General features: G+C 39.6%; 2 gene segments (V, D, J or C); both read right to left on the bottom strand.

Annotated features, from left to right (window-relative positions):
* LOC146869204 (immunoglobulin heavy constant mu-like) overlaps positions 1-15,573 on the bottom strand; it is a 484,927-nt gene extending 469,354 nt beyond the window's left edge. The window contains exon 1 of the C gene segment in view: positions 15,425-15,573.
* LOC146869202 (Ig mu chain C region membrane-bound form-like) overlaps positions 1-20,512 on the bottom strand; it is a 772,999-nt gene that overhangs the window by 104,592 nt on the left and 647,895 nt on the right. Inside the window, 1 exon segment of the C gene segment in view lies at positions 14,477-14,531. Coding sequence covers positions 14,477-14,495 — 19 coding nt within the window.

The raw sequence follows: 20,512 nt of genomic DNA, 5'->3' as shown, positions 1-20,512 counted from the left end.
CCGGGCTGTACACCCCAGTACTCCGGATCCAGGCTGTGCTCTATCTATCCATTGACACCGGGCTGTCCACCCCTGTACACCAAACCCCTAGCCATGCTCTACCTATCCCCAGAGCACTAGGTTGCACACCCCTGTACCCTGGACCCAGGCTGTGCTTTATCTATCCCTGGAGCACTGGCCTGCACAACTCTGTACCCTGGACCCGGGCTGTCCGGGGCCCCGTACTGGACCCCGAGCCGTGCTCTTCACCGGGGTATACAACCCTGTACCCCAAGCTGTGCTATACCTAGCCGAGAGCACCCGGCTGTGAAGCCCTGTGCTGGACCTGAGCTGAGCTCTACACTGGCTGTACACCCCTGTACCCCAAGCTGTGCTCTACCTATCCCCAGAGCACCCCACTGTACCTCCCTGCACCGGACCCCGAGCTGTGCTATGTCTATCCCCAGAACACCGGGCTGTACATCCCTGTACCGGACCCCGAGCTGTGCTCTATCTATCCCCAGAGCACCAGGCTGTCCACCCCAGTACCTCAGACCCAGGCTGTGCTCTGTCGATCCCCAGAGCACAGGCTGTGCACCTCTGAACCCCGAACCTCGAGCTGTGCTCTACACTGGCTGTACACCCTTGTACGCCAAGCTGTGGTCTACCTAGCCTCAGAGCACCAGGCTGTCCACCCCTGTACCCCAGATCCCGAGCTGTGCTCTATCTATCCCCAGAGCACTGGGCTGTACATCCCTGTAACCTGGACCCCAAGCTGTGTTCTACCTATCCCTGGAGCACCAGGCTGCACACCCCTGTACCCTGGATCCCGAGCTGTGCTCTACCTATCCCCGGAGCACCGGGCCGCACACCCATGTACTGATGTACCTCGGACCCGGGCTGTCCGTGGCCCTGTACTGGACCCCGAGCTGTGCTCTACATCAGGCTGTACACCCCTGTACCCCGAGCTGTGCTCTACCTATAGCCAGAGCACTGGGCTGTACACCCCAGTACTCCGGACCCAGGCTGTGCTCTATCTATCCCCTGGGCTGTCCACCACTGTACACCAGACCCCAAGCTGTGCTCTACCTATCCCCGGATCACTAGGCTCCACACCCCACTACCCCAGACCCGGGCTGTGCTTTACCTATCCCTGGAGCACTGGGCTGCACAACCCTGTACCCTGGACCTAGAGCTGTGCTCTACCTATCCCCGGAGCACCGGGTTGCACACCCCTGTACCCCGGACCCAGGCTGTTCGGGGCCCCATACTGGACCCCGAGCTGTGCTCTTCACCGGGCTGTACACCCCTGTACCCCAAGCTGTGCTATAACTATCTGGGAGCAATGGGCTGTGCAGCACTGTACTGGACCCTGAGCTGTGCTCTACACCGGCTGTACACCTCTGTACCCCAAGCTGTGCTCTACCTATCCCACGACCACCCAACTGTACCTCCCTGCACCGGACCCCAAGCTGTGCTACGTCTATTCCCTGAACACTGGCTGTACATCCCTGTACCGGACCCCAAGCTGTGCTCTATCAATCCCCAGAGCACCGGGATGTCCACCCCAGTACCCCAGACCCAGGCTGTACTCAATCTATTCCCGGAGCACTGGGCTGTGCACCCCTGTATCCTGGACCTTGAGCTGTGCTCCACATCAGGCTGTAGACCCTTGTACCCCAAGCTGTGCTCTACCTATCCCCAGAGCACTCGGCTGTACACCCCTGTATGCCGGACCCCAAGCTGTGCTCCACCTATCCCTGGTGGAGTGAGCTAAAGAATGATGATGGATTAAACCCAGATCAGTTGACTGGGGGTGAGTGCTTGCAATGTTCAACACTCCGTTTATCATCCCCTTTGGTTTTGCTTAGTCCACCTATCCCTGGAGCACCGGGTTGCAGACCCCTGTACACCGGACCTGGGCTGTCCAGGGCCCCGAGTTGTGCTCTACACCTGGCTGTACACCCCGGTACCCCATGCTGTGCTATACCTATCCGGGAGCACCGAGCTATACATCCCTGTACTGGACCCTGAGCTGTGCTCCACACCGGCTTTACACCCCTGTACCCCAAGCTGTGGTCTAACTATCCCCGGAGCACTGGGCTGTTCACTCCTGCACCGGACCCAGAGCTGTGCTCTACCTATCCCCAGAGCACTGGACTGTACCTCCCTGCAACGGAACCCAAGCTGTTCTCTACCTGTCCCAGGAGCACTGGCTGTACACCCCTGTACCCCAGACCTAGGCTGTGCTCCACCTTTCCCCGGAGCCCCAGGCTGTACACACGTGTATCCCAGTCCCCGAGCTGTGCTCTACCTATCCCCAGCGGTACAAGCCAGTGCATTCTTCCATATATAGAACCCTGTCTGTGCTGCAGAATGTAATATCTATACCAATTGGCATTGGCTATACATTTATTCTATATAGGTTCCCTGGCTGTGCTAAATATTGCATGATTAAAAGCCATAATTTCAAGCTGTACACCCCTACCCCGAACCGTGCGCTCTTCTGCATATTGCAAAATCTAATCCTATGGTTGTAATGTGAGCATGCATATTCCGGACCCCAAGCTCAGCTATATATTACAATATCCATGCCAGTGGCTCCAGGCTTTATTTCCCGTCATATATCAAATCCCAGACTGTGCCATATAATGCACAATCTATTTCCATAGTTCTGGGCTTTACATACCTCCACTGGACCAGAACTGTGCCATATATTTTATACTATAATCCTAATTTTTCTGGCTGTGTATCCTTAAACCAGACCCGGGCCATGTATTAATTGAAATATCTAATCTGGTGTACATCAATATATCAGCACTGGGCCGAGATATAGATTGTAACATTTAATCTCATAACTTCATACTGTGACATCTATATGGGATCGAAAGCTGTTCTGTATAACGCAGTGTCTAATCACACAACTATAGGCTGTACATATCTACACTGAATATCAAGCTGTGCTATATAATTCAATTCTTCAACATAAAAGTCTAAACCCAGGCTTTAAACCTACGAAATGTGAAAGTAAACATATGCACATGAGATTTGCATTGAAGCGTAACCTTCTAACTTGTACAATGAATACACGGCGTCCTAACATGCAATGTTCTTGCATCGATATAGAATGCATTTAATGTACAAGTATTCTTTCAATAAGCCACTATCACTGTACAAAGCTAAGAGAATTACAATTCAACATTATTCTCGAAAATGCAAAATAAACTGTTGGTAACTTGATAATTATTAGTTTACTTCATTCACAAGATAATACCAGCACACTCTTGAAGTGGAACATAACTGCTCATTTTTTCATAAATAATGCAAAATTATAAATATTGCACGAGTTATGAAGGTATAGGTGTGGAATGCACAAATAAAACAAGTATATCTCGGTCATTGTAGAGTTTTGAGATAAGACACTGTTTCAAATGCACACAAATGGGCCTGCAATGCCTTGTAAAATCCGAAAGGTTGTTACATATCAAAATTAATTCTATAGCACAACCTTAATCACTAAGCTGTCATGAAATACATGTATGTATCAATATTTAAGTTACTATAAAATACTACAAAACACCTGTAAATAATATAATGATTTAAATAAACTACAGAATTAGATTTGAACACAAATGGCACGGCAGAGAAATGATAATAAATCATATCTAAATTTAAAATGTAATTCCAGTGTATCAACCATTATTTAATTAATGGATCAATGCTTGAACAATTAATTAAATACGTACCATTTATCATAGAATGAATCATTGTCAGGTGAAATAATCTATTCTACTTGCAAACACTCTTAATAAAGGCAGTCATACAATACTGCATTTTAAAATAAAATGAATGTGAAATAGTTTATATTTTGTAATAAGGCATTAAAAATGAATACATCAATATACACTAATATGAAATATTTCATATTGTAAAGAAACAAATGTAAAATCCAATATTTAATTTTAAATTGCTTAATTGAAAGCTTAGTTGAATATTATGTTCTGTTCAGTTAATAATTGGGAGCATCAGTTAATCAAAGTGCGATTTTAAATTGTACGTAGATATCAAAATATAATAAGGTACTGCACTACAACATAATCTAATCCACTATTATCTTTTAAGAAGTGGCATTTATTTTTTTGTGGCAATATATGAGCTCATATATAATGTGTACGACTATAATTTATCAGCAAAAGATGAAGTTATTTACCTAAAATGTGCACGAATAAATGTAGTATACACAGTATTTTTTTTATTATTCCACAATAATACTAGAAGTGATATTAAATAGAATGAGTTCATAAATATATCAATAATAATATTTTCATCTGCATGTATCAGTATATATAAAGATATAAAGGATTACTTTCAGTAAAACGTAACTAATCCACGTTTATTAGTATGATCTATCTGTCTGTCTGTCTGTCTATCTATCTATCTATCTATCTATCTATCTATCTATCTATCTATCTATCTATCTATCTATCTATCTATCTATCTATCTATCTATCTATCTATCTATCTATCTATCTATCTTAATGCATACCGTTATAAACAGACTAATAATTTGGGAGTAAAATTAATGTCTCTCTCTCTAACTCTCTCTCTCTCTAACTCTCTCGCTCTCTCTCTCTCTCTCTCTCTCTCTATATATATATATATATATATATATATATATATATATATATAAATATAGATATATATATATATATAATATAGATATATTCACAACAAAACCCCGGAAGTACGGCGCTTCTGTTACGGCGGTCCTGGACGGGTTCCGGACACCCAAATATCAGCCACAAACTCTTCGAAAATACGACTCAGGAGTGCTGATTGAAGAATTAATGGGCAAGGTAACGCCTCACCAACACGTTTCGCTTTACAGCTTTCTCACAGTGTTATACATATATATATATACATATATAATTAATGTGCACAAACACATATATCTTAAATTTACACTTAAAATTAATAATTTCAACACTATATAAAATTACAAATTTGATGATATTTAATGCTACACTATGTCGCTAGTTACAAAAAACAATCAACCTTCTCAAACTCTATATCTAATTACTTCCACATTTGTTTCCCCCTTAGTGCGAAGAAAGGGCTAGGAGGCAATTTCTGTAGACTTTTTGTATGAATGTCTATTTGTATTTAATATTTTTAGCACACAGTTAATTAAAGGGGCTACTGTTAAAGCTTATAGAAATGGAAACTAATGTGACATAAAAAGTCCATGCACTGTGGTATAAAATCACACTTCTGACAAAGAAGATGCATTTCCATTTAAAGTCTGACTTAAAACAAAACCAATTCTTTAAAATGATGGTAACCACATATTTCTATGAATAGGATTCCACTTAAATAATTATTTATGGGGACACACCGCAAGTACATTTCACATTTGCAATTTTGTTTTGCAGCAGAAGGAATCCTACATTGTAATATTTCGGGAAATGGAGTGTCTTTTTATGACTATCTACAACTGCCTTTTTATATCAATTAAAATAATGATAAATCAAGCTAAATAAGAAACATTATTGTCTACTCACCAACTGGTAATTTAAAATACAAAAAGTGATTAGTACTGCCAGCAAACAAAGAACAAGTATGTGGTAAATAAAGTAAGTGTAAAATGTATCTTACCTTTAATGGTAACATATTTCTGTGTCTCACAATAGGTGATCCATTTAACCAAACATGGACCAACTTTCTTTCTTTTTATACAAATAAAGTCCTGAGAGACTGCATTTTGAAATATATTTCATTTTTTTGTGTTACTTCTGTTTTTTAAGGCCATAAATAAAAGCATGTTATGTGAACCTGGTGTACATTTTATATTATATTTGAACATGTATTACCTCTATCCTGAATGATATGCGTTCACAAAGTGCACAGTATATGAAATTGTTTTTCACTATAAATCTACTTTTTAATTAAGCATAATTCAGTTAATTAAATATAATGTTACTCTCGTAACTGCTAACTTAATTCCATGAAGTGCACACACACACATATATATGTACATATATATATATATATATATATATATATATATATATATATATATATATATAATGTCAAAAATATTTTCAGAAGAATGTTATAGGCTAGGATCTGGATTTGATGATTTTTAACTCTAGCTGTCTAACATAAAGAAGTACTAAATTATGAATTGCTATTTCTTACATACATACTTTATTAACATTAATTGTTTTTATTAAAAAAAGAGATTGACTGATTGGATGCATGAAAGGACTGAAATAAAAGTCCCTACAAAATTGACTTATAAAAAACAGTTGCAATCAAATAGTTGTAAAATAGCAATCTATCGTAAATAGTATATTGTAACTGATATGTTTAAAGTAAACTTGTTTTCTTGAGTGAATAGTTTTCTACAAACGTTGCCATGCAAGAATGTGTTAAAATGTAAGTAAATAGCTAACCTGAAAAAACGAAGCTTTTTAACAAGCATATTCAGTGCTTATTAAGGATATCATCCCACACATTTATATATCATGTTTCGCAAAAAGATAGCAGCCTAGCCTCCAAAATTATAAAAAAAGATGCCTATGGTAGAACCATTAAGTACCTTAACGTATAATATTTTAGTTACATTTTAAAAACGTTTGCACCAAAGAGTATACTGCTTATGTTACTGCCACATAACAACTATGGTAAAATACTCACAGCTAAACTATTTATGCTGGACATACCTGCACTTTGAATATCAATAACTTTCATTAAATATTAGAATAATTATTTCACAATTGGCCTAATAATGACATTAACAGATATCTGCTGTATATATACTTATTTTTGTAAATAAAATAAGTCCGTTAGAGGAAATTGTCTGGAAAGCCCCTTTTCAACTGAGTAACCAGATGTCCTGGCCAGCTTTTTTTTTTACCAGGTGTTAAAACCACAACAGGCCATCTGCACAGGATATCTAAAATTAGACTTACCAGAAAACTGGTTCCCCAGGTGGCATGGTGTTTACTCTGTATCATTATGCATTCATTTAATGAGAAGGTTATATGAAATATATCTGCAAGTGTGTCCGAACAACGCACGTAACAATCTGGGGTGTGCCTCTGATGAAGAAAGAGACTTTCGACACGAGTAAGGCAGAGCCCCATATTTTGCTGTGGATTTTATCAACGGGTTCCGGCGCCCATACCTTACGAGAGCTTGATGCTCCGTCCGGCTGCCAGAGTGCTTCCCAACGATGGGCAACCCATGGAGCAGTAATATATCTCTCTCTCTCTCTCTCTATATATATATATATATATATATATATATATATATATATATATATATATATATATATATATATATAATGTCAAAAATATTTTCAGAAGAATGTTATAGGCTAGGATCTAGATTTGATGATTTTTAACTCTAGCTGTCTAACATAAAGAATTACTAAATTATGAATTGCTATTTCTTACATACATACTTTATTAACATTATTTTTTTTTATTAAAAAAAGAGATTGACTGATTGAATGCATGAAAGGACTGAAATAAAAGTCCCTACAAAATTGACTTATAAAAAACAGTTGCAATCAAATAGTTGTAAAATAGCAATCTATCGTAAATAGTATATTGTAACTGATATGTTTAAAGTAAACTTGTTTTCTTGAGTGAATAGTTTTCTACAAACGTTGCCATGCAAGAATGTGTTAAAATGTAAGTAAATAGCTAACCTGAAAAAACGAAGCTTTTTAACAAGCATATTCAGTGCTTATTAAGGATATCATCCCACACATTTATATATCATGTTTCGCAAAAAGATAGGAGCCTAGCCTCCAAAATTATAAAAAAAGATGCCTATGGTAGAACCATTAAGTACCTTAACGTATAATATTTTAGTTACATTTTAAAAAAGTTTGCACCAAAGAGTATACTGCTTATGTTACTGCCACATAACAACTATGGTAAAATACTCACAGCTAAACTATTTATGCTGGACATACCTGCACTTTGAATATCAATAACTTTCATTAAATATTAGAATAATTATTTCACAATTGGCCTAATAATGACATTAACAGATATCTGCTGTATATATACTTATTTTTGTAAATAAAATAAGTCCGTTAGAGGAAATTGTCTGGAAAGCCCCTTTTCAACTGAGTAACCAGATGTCCTGGCCAGCTTTTTTTTTTACCAGGTGTTAAAACCACAACAGGCCATCTGCACAGGATATCTAAAATTAGACTTACCAGAAAACTGGTTCCCCAGGTGGCATGGTGTTTACTCTGTATCATTATGCATTCATTTAATGAGAAGGTTATATGAAATATATCTGCAAGTGTGTCCGAACAACGCACGTAACAATCTGGGGTGTGCCTCTGATGAAGAAAGAGACTTTCGACACGAGTAAGGCAGAGCCCCATATTTTGCTGTGGATTTTATCAACGGGTTCCGGCGCCCATACCTTACGAGAGCTTGATGCTCCGTCCGGCTGCCAGAGTGCTTCCCAACGATGGGCAACCCATGGAGCAGTAATATATCTCTCTCTCTCTCTCTCTCTATATATATATATATATATATATATATATATATATATATATATATATATATATATAATGTCAAAAATATTTTCAGAAGAATGTTATAGGCTAGGATCTAGATTTGATGATTTTTAACTCTAGCTGTCTAACATAAAGAATTACTAAATTATGAATTGCTATTTCTTACATACATACTTTATTAACATTATTTTTTTTTATTAAAAAAAGAGATTGACTGATTGAATGCATGAAAGGACTGAAATAAAAGTCCCTACAAAATTGACTTATAAAAAACAGTTGCAATCAAATAGTTGTAAAATAGCAATCTATCGTAAATAGTATATTGTAACTGATATGTTTAAAGTAAACTTGTTTTCTTGAGTGAATAGTTTTCTACAAACGTTGCCATGCAAGAATGTGTTAAAATGTAAGTAAATAGCTAACCTGAAAAAACGAAGCTTTTTAACAAGCATATTCAGTGCTTATTAAGGATATCATCCCACACATTTATATATCATGTTTCGCAAAAAGATAGGAGCCTAGCCTCCAAAATTATAAAAAAAGATGCCTATGGTAGAACCATTAAGTACCTTAACGTATAATATTTTAGTTACATTTTAAAAAAGTTTGCACCAAAGAGTATACTGCTTATGTTACTGCCACATAACAACTATGGTAAAATACTCACAGCTAAACTATTTATGCTGGACATACCTGCACTTTGAATATCAATAACTTTCATTAAATATTAGAATAATTATTTCACAATTGGCCTAATAATGACATTAACAGATATCTGCTGTATATATACTTATTTTTGTAAATAAAATAAGTCCGTTAGAGGAAATTGTCTGGAAAGCCCCTTTTCAACTGAGTAACCAGATGTCCTGGCCAGCTTTTTTTTTTACCAGGTGTTAAAACCACAACAGGCCATCTGCACAGGATATCTAAAATTAGACTTACCAGAAAACTGGTTCCCCAGGTGGCATGGTGTTTACTCTGTATAATTATGCATTCATTTAATCAGAAGGTTATATGAAATATATCTGCAAGTGTGTCCGAACAACGCACGTAACAATCTGGGGTGTGCCTCTGATGAAGAAAGAGACTTTCGAAACGAGTAAGGCAGAGCCCCATATTTTGCTGTGGATTTTATCAACGGGTTCCGGCGCCCATACCTTACGAGAGCTTGATGCTCCGTCCGGCTGCCAGAGTGCTTCCCAACGATGGGCAACCCATGGAGCAGTAATATATATCTCCCTCTCTCTCTCTCTCTATATATATATATATATATATATATATATAATGTCAAAAATATTTTCAGAAGAATGTTATAGGCTAGGATCTGGATTTGATGATTTTTAACTCAAACTGTCTAACATGTTGTCCTATAAAGAATTACTAAATTATGAATTGCTATTTCATACATACATACTTTATTAACATTAATTTTTTTAATAAAAAAAAACAAATTCACTGATTGGATGCATGAAAGGACTGAAATAAAAGTCCCTACAAAATGTATTTATAAAAAACAGTTGCAATCAAATAGTTGTAAAATAGCAATCTATCGTAAATAGTATATTGCAACTGATATGTTTAAAGTAAACTTGTTTTCTTGAGTGAATAGTTTTCTACAACCGTTGCCATGCAAGAATGTGTTAAAATGTAAGTAAATAGCTAACCTGAAAAAACGAAACTTTTAACAAGCATATTCAGTGCTTATTAAGGATATCATCCCACACATTTATATATCATGTTTTGCAAAAAGATAGCAGCCTAGCCACCAAAATTATAAAAAAACAATGCCTATGGTAGAACCATTAAGCACCTTAACGTATATTATTTTACTTACATTTTAAAAACGTTTGCACCAAAGAGTATCCTGCTTATGTTACTTCCACATAACAACTATGGTAAAATACTCACAGCTAAACTATTTATCCTGGACATACCTGCACTTTGAATACCAATAACTTTCATTAAAGTTCATTAAATATAAGAATAATTATTTCACAATTGGCCTAATAATGACATTAACAGATATCTGCTGTACATATACCTATTTTTGTAAATAAAATAAGTCCGTTAGAGGAAATTGTCTGGAAAGCCCCTTTTCAACTGAGTAACCAGATGTCCTGGCCAGCTCTTTTTTTTACCAGGTGTTAAAACCACAACAGGCCATCTGCACAGGATATCTAAAATTAGACTTACCAGAAAACTGGTTCCCCAGGTGGCATGGTGTTTACTCTGTTTCATTATGCATTCATTTAATCAGAAGGTTATATTAAATATATCTGATTTGTTTTGCAGTTTGAAGTTTAGGTATTCTTGCCTTTCTTCTTTGAAAAAAAACCTGACGTTTTATTACACTTATATTTACTTTGATAAAGAGTCGTTGATCTCTAGTTTTAACTGAAAACCTATTATAAGAAAAACATTTAATTGAAAGTGACATAGATGACAATACATTTTAATGTGTTTTTTTTACCTTCTGTAACGGTGACTTGGATGCCTTGTCCCCAATAGTCAAATGACACACCGAGAAAATCTCAGTCAACAACTAGAAACAATACTATATTGACAGAATGTAGTTTTTGAGAACTAGAAATCTTATCTTCAAAAGAATTCTGAGCACTAGGTTAGTTTCCAAACCCTTGGTTGAAAAGTGATTACTTATTTGTTCATATTTAAGAGACATGCATACACATAAATTACTATTAAATCTACTAATTATAATGAATATATCAAGTCATAATACATCTAGTCATTTTAATGAATGCAGGGGATTCAATTATATCTGGTTAAAGATTATATTAGCTCTTATCTGCTATGCTTTCTGTAACACATATTATCAGGTGCCTTAAAGAAAAATGATAACACTGATTTTTTAGAATAACACGAAAAATAGTTTGGCGGTAGTCATTTACAGCTTTTCAGTTTTAGTTACTGAATATACATTAATGTATAATATTGAAGTCATTCTTAACTCGAGTAATTAAATATTTCCACTTTTTAATTTTCATCATATTTTAAATTCTCATCTCTTGACCTACTATAATTCGGCATCTACAATTCTGTTTAACTAGTGCAAATTGTTCTACAATTTATTCACCAGGAAGGAATGTGTTCTTGGTCAACATAATTGAAACTCTTTTAACTGTATAACTATAGTGAGAGGAATGATTAGTATTTAACAAGAGAAAGGACTAAAAGAGAGGCAATAGACTTTTCAAACAATATTGTTCACAAACTACTTACTTGGATATCAATAATAAGGAGCAAGCTAGGTTCAACACAGCACATTTATATATCTGTGCATTTAAAACGTACACAAGTTTATAGTTTTCAAATAATTTAAAATTTGATAATGCAAGATAGGTTCTCATTTACCTGAAGTGACAGTCACCATGGTTCCTGTCCCCCAATAATCGAAAGCTCCATAGTAATCACAGCAGTTTATTTCCCTCCCTTGCCCTTACAGAAGTATTAAAGATATCTTAACACAAAATGCTGCAATTTTTTGTCAAATGTATTGAGTTTTAATTAAACACAATTGGAATATCAATATACACATTCTCTAAACTAACCACGAGAAGCCATTTGTGATACACCAAACAAAAAATCCCATAGGCATAGCTATCACAAAACATGCTATTTTACTGACGGAATTGTGAGCAATGTTCTTTGTCCCAATTAATTAAAATACAATATTATTAGACTCATTGACTTCCTAGTTTCATCTTCGAATTGCCTGACAGTTATTCAATAGGGCCTCTTACAATATGTATAATATTAATAATATTGTGAAATTCTTTACGTTTTGCGCCAGTTCCAAGATATCAAATCCACGGTAGTTACAACACACAAGACTCTGCTCTACAAGAATACAGCTTCTGACAGTGCATGTAATCTAATTTAATGCTATAATATAAACAATCCAACGATGCTATAAACTGTTCTTACTGTAAAGATCCCCACTCTCATCTATATTAAAGCCGAACATTCATTTATCCTGCAGTTTCTGTAACATTTGGTATTTATGTCTAGAATCATCGTAAGGTCTGAGACATATAGACACATATACCTTTTTAAATAGATTATTTTAAGCATTTGTCACAGATGTTTTTAGAGGTCAATTTAGAAACCGTCTCAATCTACTTTCTATTCTATGTGCATGTCTGTTTCGCATAAAATATTTGTTATCAAAATATTCAGAGTACTTATTTCGCTTTTTAAAGGTATTTGTGGTAAATTAATTAAGGGATTCACTACAACAATGTGAAGGTAAAATATGTAGTACAAGCGTTCAGCAATAAAAACTCAAAACAGTGGAGTTTTGAAATCTTATAAAGAAAAAACATATTCATACCTGTTGTGACTGTCAGGACCGTCCCTTTGCCCCAGTAATACAAACTATAATAATCACATTGTGATAAACCACGTCACTCTCCTACAATCACCCCGTGTAATCGTCTTTGGAGAAACTTTAAAGCAGGTAAAACACAATGTGCAGCAGAAAGTAGAGTTAATAGGAAAATTTACCTTAAGTTACTTCGACGCAGGTCATTTTTCCCCAGTAGTCGAATCCATAATAAGGACAATGCCTTGCTTCGAGTTTAGTGTACTACAAATACCCTCTAGCCCTATGATTTTTAATTGACGACATATTTTCTACCTGGCAGTTATATGTAGTATAACATTTTCTTTTTAAGGGATTTTGTTGGCACTTTTTACAAGGGATCTTTGAAACCCAGGACTTTTTTCTTCTTTTGGTATTTAGAGAGTCTCCCCTCAAGAATTGTAAACGCGAAAGCTATCCACCACATGTCCATTTCTTTTTAATTTTTTAAATTTTTTTTTAATTTTATTGTAAAGGCAACCAACCACTTTGCAATGGCCTCAGAGATCTTTGTAGGGAACAGTGCTTTTCACTAAATATTGAACATTCAGACACTACCACGGACATGGAAAAGTAGTTGTAAATCTACGAATAGATGTAGGGCTTTCATGTGTCTTTTAGTTTAACATAAAGATGAGAGAGCGGGAGGCTCAAATTATTATTGTGTCAGACTAGGAGATGCGCTCCGGCTAGTTCAAAGGGTAATATTTTGTAAACTGGAGCAATCAACACGATTAGGTTTGCTCTAACAAAGTACATTTTTACATTCTATACTGGTTTAAATCCGGTTTGAACTGGGAACGCTTGATTGATTGTTCAAAGGACCTCCTGTTCTCAGTTCAGCAGGGAAACAGGCTGCATTGCTGCGTTTAAATACTCTTTACTTTAAAGAGAAAACACTGGGAACTTCAACAACAGCTGACTAAAGCGAATACGTATACGTGGCTAATCAATACCTACATATTTACATGGGAAAATACGTGTTTCTTACCTGATGTCACTGTCACCAAGACGCCTGGTCCCTAGTAATCGAAGGCATTGCAGTGACAGTCTTTCATTCCCTGCCTCCACTGCACTAAAACTGCCTCCACCCTTCCTGCAGCCCTGAGCTCGAAGGCCCAGGCTGACTCTGGCAAATACTTTCTGAACTAATAAATCATAGGCTAACTGAAATCGATATAACACACTCTACTAGAATACCCAATCTGTTGCAAAAGCTGCATCAGATGTTGGAAGACCTGTGTGATAAACAGCAGACCTCCAAAGCAGAATACAGATTGTGTTTGCAACGAAGGTTTGTGGACCCCTTTCCCTGCCAGTGCTCCTGGCTGTCTCACGCAGACTTTCAGACCTGTTAAATGTATAACTTTACAACCCAGTGCCCCTCATTTAAACCATAAAAATGGCAGGGCACATCAAAAAAGTGTTTTGAATAAAAGGTTGAAAGAACACAATGTTTACCCTGAAATATCAAAGATAGGTTTTCGAGAATCTTGTCTAGTTCATATTTCCAGTTACAGATTTACTACAGGTTGTGATTTAAACCCAAGAGTAAGAACTGCCCTTACCTGCTGTGACGGTCACCATCGTCCCTTTTCCCCAGTAGTCGAAAGCCCAGTCACACTATGGTATACTTCCCGGTGCCTGCACTTCAAAAAATAAACTAGCCCCACACCCCCAATTTGGGCCCCAAAAAAGGAACTCTATCATTTGTGAAGGACTGCAATGTAGTTCCTAGAATCAATCCATCCATCCATCTTCCATCCATCCATCCATCCATCCATCCATCCATCCATCCATCCATCTATCCAACATAATGCTATATTAAACATAAAAAATATATTACTCCTGCCGATAAAAACGATTCTGAGATACATAGAACTAAAAATTAAGCATACAGGAAAATGTGCTATAATAGGATAGTATGATAAACCTCTCACTAACAAACTTACATTAGAAAGGAAATGTTATCTGTCATCAGAACTGGCAAACCATGACATTTCTAAACAGTGACGTTTACCTGTGTTCTTCCCACCAGTCCCCGGTCGCGACTAGTATGCCTGGCCAGAACAACTGGCCAACAGCGTCTGAGCCTAGGCTCCAAAGACACTGAAACCCCAATTCTCCCCAGGTACACCGTGCAGCTCACTGTGCATTTAGAAGGTACACACATTGACCCAACTCACAAAGTGTCCTACTCTTGAAGTACGCATGGAGTTCAGGAATAACCCAATAAATAAGCTTTCCTGTCTGTGAGTGTGACCCCTGGCCCTCGACCCACAGATGAACGCAACCAGAAGACCTACTTTAAAAAACAATTACTTTTTCAAATGTGTCAATTGAAGAACAAACCGTTTCTCTGGCATTGAACTGTGCAAAATGGACCGGAAGTTTGAGCTGATTTTAAAAGGATAATTAAATAAAATAGCAACAGGCATTTGTCACGTTAATTTTTCCTCTAGACACACGATTATTGTTGCATTTTGACAAACAACACAATGATCTGTTAACTTTACCAGAGGTGACGGTGACGAGGGTCCCTGCTCCCCAGTAATCGAAGTAGTTGTCACAGTGGTGCTGAGGCCAGTTCCTCTATAGCAAGAACCCCCCTGCTCCCGCCTCTTTCAATGCCACTCACCAGGCATCACTTCTGCTTGGATTTCCTACCAACTGATGCATCTGTTTCCTTATAAAATGCTCTGCACTAAAAAAGTTACTCACTAGGGGATACTCCTCAGAAAGGTCATAACCTGATGCAATTTTTACTAGAAGAAAAAAGTCGTTTACCTGAAGTAACGGTGGCTTGGAGTCCTTTCGAAGCTGCCACCGACACAGCGAATTTGAATAGTGCCCCTACTGGCAAAAAACGGGCTTGCAGGACTTTGCACTGGAATGTACTGCAAACTTGACTGTTTGATGGATTTATATGTATGCATCAATAGCTGCGTTTAGAACATTTACAGAATGTTCTCAAATGACAGGTTCATGTTTTGAGAATCTTCCTGGAAGCTCTGGATTCTATTAGCGTATTACTGTAGTTGAGCGTTCTTCAATCCTGTTGATGTTAAACTTATTTTTGATTAAAAAAACTTCTCTTTCTTTGGTATCCTGAGCTCCATGTACCTAATGGTGGGATCAGTGATGTACCTTTTGTACTGCCTAAAACAGTAATATTCTGTCAGACCACTCTGGTGAAAATCTGCTATTTACTTTAACATTCAGATATACGTTTATGTTTAATTTAAATTTTGCCATGCAAAATGTATATGTGTATTGCTTCATCTCTTTCACGTTGACCTACTTCTGAGATTCATCGACGTATAATTTACATTTTAGGGAATTGCTGATGTTTATTTGGAACCGTTTTTGTCATTTTTATAAACTGGAAATAACCAAGTGGTGTGTGAAGAATTTGCCTGTTGGCTAATTTTTATATAATGACCATTTGTGCCTTAACATAATTTCGGGATTAATGTTTTATTTATTAATATAATGTTCAGAAAAAATGAAAAGCTACTTATTTCCCTTTCTCTCTTAATGGAAAACTATTTCTATCAGCCTTACATTATTTCGATCTCGAATTTCATACGTTTCTTTTGTCTCAATTAGCTCAGTTTTTAAATGCAGTACTTTTTTTTTTTTTTAGAGTTTTATATAGCGCAAACTAGGCCCGGAGATATCGGGTATCAGAGCGCTCTAGTTGAAATAACAATTATTGAAATTAAGGGTGCCAGCCAGAATTATAAATATGTTCTCTGTATAAATCAGATTTTCTGCTGACCAAATGTGTCCTCGGGTCGGAAAAAGAGTCCGACACGTCCCCGGACGTTTTTCCGTACGAATGTGAAAACTGAAGTCCGAGCGCGCAAGTACGATCCGTCCCGTGCGTCCGATTTTACAACCGTATGGAAAACACACCGTCCGGACCGAACTCCCATAGCAACCATGGAGACATGTGCCCGCATACGCGCCAAACACCCCCCCACCCCCCGTATGTACGCGCCGAACCCCCCCCAGCCCCCGTATGTACGCGCCGAACCCCCACCCGTGTATGTACACCAGTGTACGTACGGACCGTACCCCCACCCGTGTATGTACACCAGTGTACGTACGGACTGTACGCCCACCCGTGTATGTACGGCGCGAACCCCCAGCGCTACACGCTGGGGGTTCGCGCCGTACATACACGGGTGGGGGTACGGTCCGTACGTACACTGGTGTACATACACGGGTGGGGGTACGGTCCGTACGTACACTGCCGTACATACACGGGTGGGGGTACGGTCCGTACGTACACTGGTGTACATACACGGGTGGGGGTACGGTCCGTACGTACACTGGTGTACATACACGGGTGGGGGTACGGTCCGTACGTACGGGGGTGTACATACACGGGTGGCGGTACGGTCCGGACGTACACTGCCATACATACACGGGTGGGGGTTCGGCGCGTACATACGGGGGCTGTGGGGGGGGGTACGGCGCGTACCTGGCCCCCAAATCTGGTCGTTTCACGGCGTACTTTGCTTTTCCGGCACTTTTTGGGTGCTGGACAAATATTGCCGTCCGGACTGCTGTGGGCACGAATCGTACTTCCGGGTTCATGAAACGCAGGCTGCATGCGTCTCGACGTCACGTCGGCGCGTTCCCGGATCACATTTGTATGTTTATGTTCGTCGGGCGGTGTTTTGTACGATTCGTACGGAAATAGTATTTCCGTGCGAATCGTACTTGCATATTTGTAAAATGTTCCGACCGGGTACGAGTCGGACGGAGAAAATGCTCCGTCCGACGGTTCGTACCCGGTTTCTCCAGGATCGGAATCGACACCTTAATGTAATGCCTTTTGTGAATAATTCGCATGATGCTATAAAATTCAACATAAACCCCGAGCTAGAGGACGAGGAGGGGGGGTAGGGATTATTTTTAAGGAAGTCCTGTACTTCGTTCAATTGGAGAATGACAAAGTCGAAGGCTTCAAACTTTTTGGTTTCTCACTTAAAGACTCTAAAGGCTGCTTACTGGTGGGTATTATCTGCTACAGACCCCCAGGGGCTGTGAGCTCACCGCATTTGCAGGGACTGACAGACGTTATTTGCAATATGGCCCTTACCCACTTTAATCTGTTCATCATGGGTGATTTTAATCTATGGTGTAACGGAAACCTGGATTCCGGATACAGCAACCTTATCCAGGCCTGTGAGAGCCTGCGACTGTGCCAGTGGATTAATGAAGCCACCCATAAGGGGGGTAATAAACTGGACTTGGTCTTCTCTAAGGAACAGGCCTTGGGAGCAGTAGAGATCCTCCCAGTTGGCTGGACCAACCATCACTTGGTCAAGTTCCAGATACTTGACCCTAGAAGGGTACGGCCTGCCACCAGTGAGGTAAGGATGTTCAGGAGTAGAGACTGGAAGGGACTTCTTAAAAGAAAGACTAGTTCCTCCTCGGTATTCGCCTTTGGAAAGGATTTTAATAATGGAAGAACAGTGGAAGACAATTATATTGACTTCTGTGACCAGATTAAAAGCCGACTTGACCAGATCGTGCCCATAAAAAACTGTAAGAAGATCGGCAGACCGTCAGCCTGCTGGTACAATGATCATCTTAAATCTTTGAAACTGATCTGCCGGCAGGCTGAGAGGAATTGGAGGAAGATTTACTCGGATGAGGATAAGTCCCACTAGAAGGCTGCAATAATGGAATACAGGAAGGGTATTGATCTGGCCAAATCTGAATACTTTGCTAATACCATTCTAAATTCCAAAAACAATTCCAGAACAATCTTCAAACTAGTGAAGGATATTACTGTCCCTGAATGTACCAGCTGTGGTCAGTAGTAGGAGTCACTGCAGGGCGGTGACGTGGGGAGGGGGAGGGGCTGGGTGGGGGCTAGTAAACTATGGATTACGGAGGTTTACAGGTAAATTAACATATAAATTAATAAAACGAATTTCGTTGCGTGCACTGCATCCCCACATGCGATGCAGTGCACGCAACGAAATTCGTTTTATTAATTTATATGTTAATTTACCTGTAAACCTCCGTAATCCATAGTTTACTACCCCCTGTGAGAAGTTGGCCTGATGTATGATGTCACTAGTTCTAGTGTACACCTTATATCAGTCCAAACAACCCTTATGGTGATTGGTTGTAAAGTCAACCTTATAGACCAGCTATCCTAGTGGTAGCATGGACAAGAGCAGTCTTAGGCTAAACTCTGAATGGCATGTGAAGCCAGCTGTGATACCATATATAATCCCTTGAATACCAAATGAAAGGACACCACAACAGATATATATATAAAATAAAGTGTATTTATTCTAGTCAAACCCTCAGCACTCTTTATGAGATTAGAGGTAAGTACAACACAGTCTTATTCAAGCATACATTAAGTCACACAGGTAAGTAATACAGTTAGGCCCTAGGGGCCACGCAAACCATATACTAAAGAAGTGGTATAAGGACCACTGTCACGGGAATAGGATAGGCCTAGGCCTAGGGAATCGCTGGGGCTACACTACACTAGCAACAGTTAGGAAGTGGGAGGCCCACGGGATTCAGGTGCAGAGTGGAAACACTCACGCGTAATGCGTAAAAGTCGATAGAATTACTAGCAGTTAGAAATTAACACTTTAAGGACACTTCTGAAGCAGCTAGAGAGTCGAGACTCGGAAACTAGACCCTAGGATAGTCACTACCCTTGTGAGCACCGAAGTACCCAAGTTACCTAGCCCACGGACTGCGGGTGCATAGGTGTGAACTTGCGTCGGGTTTCGTCATGGACTTCTATGGATGCCTGAAGGAAAGTTGCTGACAGGCAGTCAGTGAAGAGTGTCCGGTGGATCCCAAGGCTGGGATCAAGAAGAGAGGATACCTGCAAGCAGAAGGGACAGAGTCAAGGTCACTAGCCAGTGACCACGTGGAACCAGGAAGGAACCAGGCGATGTCGCGAAGATTGCAGGTGAAGGTGAAGCTTGTTGCTGCAGCCACGAGGACCAGGAACCGTCGAGGACAACCAGGACCAGGGGGCGAGCTGTCCCACGAAGGCTCTTGCTGTCGGCGGCGTCGAAGTTGAACTAGGACTCACCAAGCCTTGGCAAGCGGAACCCACGAAGGACGGAGGACTTGCTTGTGGTGCAGACCAGGAAGGTCTGGGGTGCTTCTCCTTTGCAAGGAAGCGGGAGCCAGTCTGGAGGAGCCAAACCAGCAGTGAAGATTTCAGGATGCGTCGTCACAGAGGCCACTAGCCAACGGGCAAGCAACCGGACAGACGCGGCAAGCAGGAAAATGCAGAAGGGCCCCATGCAGGACTCGTGGAGTGTGGGGGGCTGATCTTCGGTGCAGATGGTGCTTGGGGTTGGGGCTTCTCAATCCCCGGTGCACAACTTCGAGGGTGCCTCAGAAGCTGCGCTGGAAGATACTAGCAACTTTTCCCAGGTAGCCGGTCCCACGTCTCTCGTCGCCTCCACGGATCTCATCTCGGCTGTGGATGTGGATCAGGGTCGGAGAAGTCTGGAAGTCAAGGCTCTGGTCGGGCTCTGCAGTCGGTCCCTCGTAGAACTTCAGCAAAGCAAAGGGTAGTCTCTTGATGGTGCCTGTTT

Source organism: Triturus cristatus, chromosome 1_1 (genome assembly GCF_964204655.1).
Source record: "Triturus cristatus chromosome 1_1, aTriCri1.1, whole genome shotgun sequence".
Taxonomy (NCBI): Eukaryota; Metazoa; Chordata; class Amphibia; order Caudata; family Salamandridae; genus Triturus; species Triturus cristatus.
Note: the sequence above shows the minus strand (reverse complement) of the source record. Positions and strands in the feature narration are given on the sequence as shown.